This window comes from Belonocnema kinseyi, chromosome 4 (assembly GCF_010883055.1).
Source record: "Belonocnema kinseyi isolate 2016_QV_RU_SX_M_011 chromosome 4, B_treatae_v1, whole genome shotgun sequence".
Taxonomy (NCBI): Eukaryota; Metazoa; Arthropoda; class Insecta; order Hymenoptera; family Cynipidae; genus Belonocnema; species Belonocnema kinseyi.
Window position 1 is genome coordinate 104,304,788 of NC_046660.1, and position 8,612 is coordinate 104,313,399.

At 32.0% G+C, this 8,612-nt stretch overlaps 1 protein-coding gene across 1 annotated transcript in view; it reads left to right on the forward strand.

Annotated features, from left to right (window-relative positions):
• LOC117170634 overlaps positions 1 to 8,612 on the forward strand; it is a 429,481-nt gene that overhangs the window by 392,020 nt on the left and 28,849 nt on the right. The window contains exons 18-20 of the mRNA XM_033357538.1: positions 345 to 769; positions 3,844 to 3,963; positions 6,217 to 6,338. Coding sequence (XP_033213429.1) covers positions 345 to 769; positions 3,844 to 3,963; positions 6,217 to 6,338 — 667 coding nt within the window. The remainder of the gene's footprint in view (positions 1 to 344; positions 770 to 3,843; positions 3,964 to 6,216; positions 6,339 to 8,612) is intronic.

The window sequence follows — 8,612 nt, forward strand, 5'->3', positions numbered from 1 at the left end:
GGTTTTCTCTACTTTGTGGCTAACTGAAAGAAGTTTCAATTTGCTTGTGATATGAAAAAACTGAAGGGGTGTTTGCTAGGGAATTTTTCACCATTAGAACAAAACCCTCTCGTCTGAGCAAAATAAACCTACTGGAAAAACTTACCTGAGAAATACTAGCTACTTATAAAAGCAGAACAATGACGTTTTTTGAGAACTTGTTAATCAATTATTTAATAATTTAACTCTAGCTGACTTAGGCCGCGCGGCAATATCAAGCTACAATCTATAACTAAATCAGTTTACCGAGTGGCTCAGCTTGAATCTGCTCTTTGATAATAAACCTTGTCTACACTTACAATTAGTCCTGACGGTGGACCTCCGAGTCCTACAGCGTCTTCGTACTCGACACAAAGCCCGAATCATCCCAGTCATCCCACACCCGCTCCGAGGTGGCCCCTCAAACCCGGCGTTCTCGTGCACGTCAATCGCACTCATAGTCTCAGATCAGGCTTGAGCTCTCGATCCAATCATGCATTGAGGATCCACTCGGACACTTCCTTGAGCAAGCCATTTACCTCGGAGAGATGTCGCACAGATTCGAGTGTTATGAGAACGCCGGTTAGGCCATTCCGTCGTGGAAAGGACGCCAACCGACAAAGGACAATGAGCGTCTCCGGCATGCAAGACGACGGTATGTTCGCCAGAGCAAATAAGATAAGAGCCATTTTCAATGCCCAACTCAACAAGGAAACGGACACATTTCCCGGGATATCCAGAGGAAAATCAGGTAAGTCTGATGATAACACTTTTTCCATTTTCCTTCTCCACACTTCCAAATCCACAATCAACAGTTCCAATTACCAAAAGGGTTGCTCCCGACCCATAGCGACACGGCGTCACGTTCGACCCCATTCTCTTTCTGAACGGCAAGAAAAAAGAAAGATTTTTAGAGCCTATCGAATTACGAATCGTTTTTCTTAACTGCTTCACGTCTCTCTTCCCTCGAGAATCACATCCCTCTGTGAACCTGTTAGAAATGTGCTTTCTAATAGAACGAGATATTTCGGGATAAGTGTGTGCGGCTAAATTCAATTAAATTAAAATTATAAGTGCCTTTTAATGTGGGCGAAACTAATTCTTTCAAAGTAGAAATCAGACTAAGGGGCTATTTTTAACCATTTTCCCTATTAAGAGGCGCAAGAAACAACTTTTTTTTTAAGTCAACCCCTTTTTATGTCATTTAACGAAAGATTTAAAGATTGTATTCTTCGCATTTGGGCAATACCATTTCTTTATCCTGAAGGGAGATTGAGACTTAAGAAAACATCTGCTTTTCCTCTCTAAAAATCTGTTAATCGTCATAGTCGCCAAAAAACAAAAGTCACCATCTATGTTAATATAAACGCAGCTTACGATATTATCAATATTGATGTTGATTCTGAGTTTCGTTTTTATTAGCAAAAATTATGGTTTACATTTGGATATATAGCTCTTTCATTTCTTCAGCTACATCAGATATAAATTACACTTTTCTAAACAAAAATTTTCTTCACATATTTATTCAATAGTACGAATTAGTTATGAAAAGACTTCAAACAATATTTAACCTCTGTAATAGAAATTTGTCTCTCGCTACCTGATTATTGTAATTTTTTGAGTTTTATGAAATTTCATATTTCAAAAATTACCTACTAACTAAAAGATTTGATTTTTACTGATTTCAATACTTTACCTGAAAATGGTAAAATAATGTGTTGATTTTTTATGAATAGCAGAAAGGCATTTAATTTTATTTAGCGTAAGAAGACATACTGTATTTCTATTCAAAGCGTTTTATAAGAGCTAGACAGTATTTTAGTGTTTTTAACCAAATTTGATAAAATTATAGCCCATTTTTACAAAGTTGTCGCTTTTTGCCTGATATGTAATAAATATATTTTCAATTAAAAACCTTCCATTTAAAAAAAAAATTAAATGAACATCATAATCATAATCCTATTATGTTAATTTATATTTTCGAAGTTTAAAAGATGCAAGAATTTCTGTAGTCGATACGTTTCCTCTGTTAAATGCCTGTCCAATATAAAATTTTATTAAAATATCCTAAGCATACGGATGGCAAAAACGCAAGTATCGGTGGTTTCCACTTGATGAAATCCATGAAATTTTGTATGTTTCGTAAAATATATGGTTCACCCTACTCCTGAGATTTTTTTTATCACATTATTAAAAAAATCTATCATAAATTCTGAGCTTGCAAAGAATTTAACCTACAACTTAACACAAATACCAGATGTACTAAACCATGTGTATTTGTTATATTCAGTTCTATTTTTGTAGGATGAAATGATATCAAAATAACTTTCGAAAGGAAAATCAGGTTTACTCTCCATTTTCTATATCACTCCCCAATGCAAGGCTGAAAGCGACTTTATTTCCTCTATACAAACTCCTAATCGTTCTGAGTAAATATCTTTATTGATAGTTGACGCCTTGTGTTCCCCTTTCGCCCAATCTCCCCTTTTATGCGAACTGTGTTTATGATTCCAAAGACAGTGGCATCATATCATCCTTGCCCATTCTGTTTGACATAAACCTTGTGAGCAAACCCTTAGAGCCTTTCTACTACACAGTGAAACTACCATATTCCTATCCTATTCCCTGAACTTCTCGGATTTTCTCCATTTCATCCCACCTAAACATTCGCCGCCAAAGCTTATTTTCTATTTTACATTTTGCATCAAATTTCACTTAGTATGTACATAACAATGCTGCGCTTTTAAAATGAACATTTGAGAATTATATTTATTTTGTTTTTTTGTAAACACCGCGTTTTACGGTTCTATCATGGCTTTTGGGAAACTGAATTACAGGATTTGTTTGCAAATAAAGTTAAGCTGTAATAAATGAAATTTTTCCATTTGATTCAGCTTTCTGAATGTAGAAAAATCCGTTTTTTGTTGTGGTTTTTTTCACATAGTTTTCTCGCTGGGTACAAACAAAATTGCTCAATAAAGGTAGACGATGTTAATAAAATTTGGGGGTTATAATGATTCATGAAATATTAAAACTGATAAAAATAATTAAAATTAAAATCTAAGGCCACTAAATAATACCCTGCTACAAAGTTAGGTGATTTTAAAAATTCCAAACTTCGATGAGTACAATTCATGCACTCAATTTATTTTATTATTTTTTTGGTTAATAAAACGTTGCAACACTGACTCACTGAGTAGTAGAACTTTATTGCGAGGAATTTATTACGATTATTTTTCGCCATTCTCTGTGAGTGTTTCATTTTACGTCCTAAAGCGAATACGTGAAACGGCAAATGCAATATTAATATAAAAATGGGGTGCAAGCAAGCGGAATGTACTTTAATCGTTTTCCAATTTTTCTCCAAGCCTTTGCTCACAGAAAGTTAGATTACCGCTGAAATAGAAAAACGCCAACCCTTTTATCGAGCTCAAAATTTTTGCCTTACTAGCTACAGCTTTACCTACTTGATGCTTTTATTTTGCTTCTTCAACAATCTGCCATTCCGTTTTAATAAAAAGCATCGTCAGAGTGCCGAAAAATTGAATTCGATCGTTGCTCGGTGCTTAACGTATTAGACCATGTTCGCGTCTGGCGTCGAAGGAAAGAATTTCATTTTAGTCGAACCCAGAGTTATAGCTTCAGAAAGTTGAATGTTTTTTAACACGTCTCTAAGGCAATAAAGTTCAACTAGCTTTCGGCTAAGTGTTACTTCGCGAGAAAATGTCACTCTGGTCTGCTCTCATCTCCGAAGACGGAGTGTATGTGCGCATGGAACAAGGCTTTATGTGTTGTGACGATGCTTGTATTATGTGTTCCCTGCAGCCGTGACTTACAAGAGAATAGCACCCCGACAGCGGATCATCCACGATACTCTGATGAAGCCACCTGACCTGACCAACTCCAGGCCCAACATATCGCGTAAGCGTAAAAAACCTGGTTCAGGTATGCTTTCACATTTACGTATATATATATATATTTTTTTTTTAGATTCAATGAGCACGGTTGCACGTTCTTTGCTAGATGAAAATATGCTGAATCTGTCTTCGACTTTTAGAATATCACTACTTATAATCTTAGGCACTATCCATTTTTTTCAATTTGCCATTATGTTTTATTAAAGTACATGATAAAAACTAACGCCTTGCTAAGTGAGGAAGAAAGTTTCACCTTATTTTGTTGAACCAATTCTTTTTAAAATAAAAATGATAAACGTAATTTTCATAAATTTCCTTTTGCAATAAAGAAATGAGCAAAACTTACAAAAAAGAAGTATTTTTTGGTAAAGTTAGTTCACTATTTTTAATACGAATTTTTATCTGATTCTAACATTCCCTGAAAATTGTGAACTTGATTTGACTTTTCTTGAATATCCAGAATAAAATATTCCATAATCTTTGAAACCCTGGAATTATTTGCAATACCTTGGGATTTTCTATAATATTTCATAATTTTATTAAAAATTCTTTATCTCTATGATCCTTCGATATTTTTTAAACCCTCTTCGCTTTTGCAGAATATTCTATGAGTATATTATTTTCTATAGTTTTATGTACTTTTCTACACGGTAAGAAATTTCTAGAGATGATTTCATGGAACGGCCGTTGCTTGAAAATAAAGGGGTCCGAGATCTTAGTTCATGCGCCAAAGCCAGAATAAGATCAAGGAGCAGTTCTGGGAATTAATCTCTTAAAATTTCTATCCGCGTAGATTATTCTTGAAGGATCGGGAATGTCATTTACTTTCCATAAATTAACTGGAATCTTTTAGAATTGACTATTGAGGGTCTTACATGTATTACGTAACGCTTTTTGTCAAATTACTTTTTCTTGTTTTTTCTATTAAAAAAAACGGACAGAAACATTTTACTATTTGAAATTAATTAACGTTTACCATTGCTTATATTCTACAAAAAGTGTTCAGTTTTCCAAACCTTAAGTACTTTCCAATAACTTGTCTGCATACACATAAACAGATTTAAAGAATTAATTTTTGTTATTACGCCCTATCCTCTTATATTATTTTAGTACTTTTATAAAACTAGACATTGAAAAAAATGTTACATAACATTCCTTGAAAGCTCTCCTCTTCCATATTGTAACATGAGCATAAAATTTCATCTTGACACCCCCCCCCCCCCAGAAAACGTTGCGTGATATTTGGACGACCCTTTATGCTCTCAGGACGAAGCATCCTTTCATTATATTTTGAAAACACTTTTTAAAAAATTTTAGATTAATTTGGAATATTCTAGAAAGTTTTAAAGTATTTTGAACTTTTCTAAAATATTGTGAAATAAAATATTCTATAATATTTTTCAATGAGCTATAAGTCTCTGGAATTCTTTGAAATATTTTCGAATTTTCTTGAATGGTCGTTGACGCTTCATAAGCTATATCTTACCCAGAGATACCATCCATTAGGATGCAGAAAGCATTATCAAAATAATACCTTTAGTGTAATTAAGCAATATGCAAGCAAACACCACTTCATTTTCAGAATACTAATCTTGATATTTACACAAATTTTCAATCAGAAACTTCTTTTTGGCATAATGATTTCTTTACCGCAGAAATTTTATTCGACTTGTAGCTTTTGTCCGCAGAATAAAAAATTGATATTTTTTGTACTTCTATTCGTTAATTATATTTCTATGATATAGCACATACTAATGTAATAATCTTCAAATTTTATATTTCGTAAACAATTTTCATCCTAAATAGAAATTATATAGCTAACATAACGAATCGAGAAGAAAACGTGATTGGTTTTAAATTATGTGACATATTCATTTCCATTTTCATTTCTGCAATAGAGTTTAATTATAATGCTGATTCGTATCGATATTCGTATTGCTGCAAAGTAATCAATGATAGTCAATTATTAGTTATTTTCTATAAATTTACTTAATACTTCACATTTAGGACATCATTCACAATAATAAAATAAAATGTCTGAATAATTGCGGATTGAAAGTTTTTGATAACTTGTGTCATAATAAGAGCATAAATATATGTAAAATTGTTTATTATAATTATATATTACTTCATTTCCTACGAATCAATAATGACTACCTATAGATTCTTTCTATTTCTAAAAGATTAAAAAATAAAACTTCTTTCTCTGCCTATGATATAAGTGAATGATAACATTATCGCTCATTACACTAATTAAATATTTCCGCTCTAAATATTTCAGATCCGAATCAAGTGACAAATGCCAACCATATGGACAGTCTATCGGAAGGACATCCCGATTCCGATACGAAAACATTTTACGAAAATTTGCCGTTCCATGGAATACAGACTCCGCCTAACAAGGTAAGTGGTACATACAAACGATTTCGATTGTTGTCTGGCTGTTCGTTTGCACGATTTTCATAATTGTTGGCACCAGCTTTTCTCTGAGAGCAAACAAAGCGTGGAGTGTCGTTGTTGGTTGTAAATATAACAAAACAAATCCACATGTTGCCTAGAAGAAAATAAATATTAAAAATTGCCAATGATCAAAGTAAAATTCTTTTTATAAGTCCAAATCAATCTGCTTAGTATGTACACTACCAGACCCTGAAATTCGATTGAGCTATGCATCATGAAAGTCAATGAAATAGTAAAGTGGTTAAATTAGCTAGAACCATGTTAACGAATGATTGAGGTAATGCTAACATTTATCAAATTATATTTTTCATTTCATATAAAATAAATTTCTGCTAATTTAAATTGGTTGCCATGTTTAATAAGCAAAATTTTGCTTTAGCAGAAAACGTACGCATATGGTTACTCAAAGAAATACGTTGCTCCCATTTTTTGGAAAGTAAATGCATTAGTATTTTTCACGTTTCCTTAAAGTGTACCTACAATGACAACGTTCTCTGGAACTAGTACAAGACAGGGTATTATGTCGCAGAAAAGTCATTTGGTCAGTCTGATGATAGACGAAGGAAAAGGAATGGTATTGTGGGAACACTAAGTGAGAAACCGATGCTGGACATTATCGTCTACAGAAACTGAAAGAAGATAATCGCGAAAACCCCTCTCAGCTAAAGCAAGAAAGAGAAATATAAAAGTTAAAAGTTATTAGATATTATTTCTGAACACATTAACCAGCCCATATATGGAGAATTCGTCGTTAAATTATTATTCTCATTACTTTCATAGTTTTTAAATATATTACAAAAAAATTTAACTTTTCATAATAGGTCTTTCAATTCTCGATTTATTCGAAGTTTGGAATAAAAATATATTTTATATAAACTACATTATTCCCCACAATTGTGAAATTTAAAACGAGATGATTTAAAAATATTTTACAACAATTAATATATATGTTTTTCATGTATTTAATCGCTTTAAAGGTACTAGCGTCTTAGTTTTCTTAACTGTTGACATTGTCCGGTTTCTCATTTGATCAGTGAAGCTACGCCGCGTTTTCTTCAGTCATATTCTGATGAAAACAGCATCTTTAAGATGTTTTTGACACTTTAAAAAAATATTGAATACCATTGTTCCTCTGCCGTGGGAAAAAATTATAGTTAAGTCATGAAAGTACTATAAAATCAAATCTATGAAAATAAAATATAATTGATAAAAGTAGTTTTTGTTTTTGAGACAGCTAAATTTATCCCTTAATCATTGATTTGTATGTATTTGGAATATCTATAACTTTGTCAGCTTGAAAGGTCATACAAAATGGAAACGCCAGGTGGAATTTGTTGGTTAATAAGAAATGAGGAGAAATTATATTAATTCGCAACCAACTTTTGCGTATACATATGTAAATGTATGTTCGCTGGTAAAGTCTTTAATATCCTAAGGAAATTTTCTTATTATTATTTTTTAAATGTTTTATAACAGAATTTAAAGAACAGAATTTATTTAAACTTGGCTTGTCTCTTGTATATCATTAAACAAAGCGCACAAGGAAAGTACCCGAGGTATACCTCATTGATTATCTTCATTCTGCAATATGTTGTAGTGCATACAAAAATAGTTAACACGTATTTTTTGTCACGAAAACAGTTCTTCTTTAATTTTTCTTTAAAGTCAGATTAATTCTTACAAAAAAACATTCATTGCGAAACATTTTTTATACTGCGGGGTTACAACCCTTATTTTTTACAAGGGTGACTGTTAACTCTCGGGGTTTTGAAACAAATAAATTGGAAAGGGTAAATTACCCCTACAACTAATTTAATGCTTCCCGAGGCTGAATTTCACTCTATGTTGTACTATTATCAAGAAAATTAAAAATTAAAGTTGATAGGTTTTGAAGTTTTTGAGAAAAATTTAATGCAAGGGGTTAGTTGCTCCTAAATGTAATTTACTATTTTTCGAAGTGTACTTTAGCAATTTTACTCCCTTTTAAAATATTTTATACTTCATAAAAACTAGGAGGCGCCTATTTCTTTTATTTAAGTATTTATATTATATATTTATATATTATATTTATTTTACTTAAATTTATATATTTTATTGAATAAAATTATTTATTTAAGTACCCTTGAAGTGTACTCCCTAAAAATGTTTTTCTTCTTCTTTATGTATTATGTGTCCCCTAAGGGTTTATATGTCTTTCATTCCTTACAATCTTTCTGC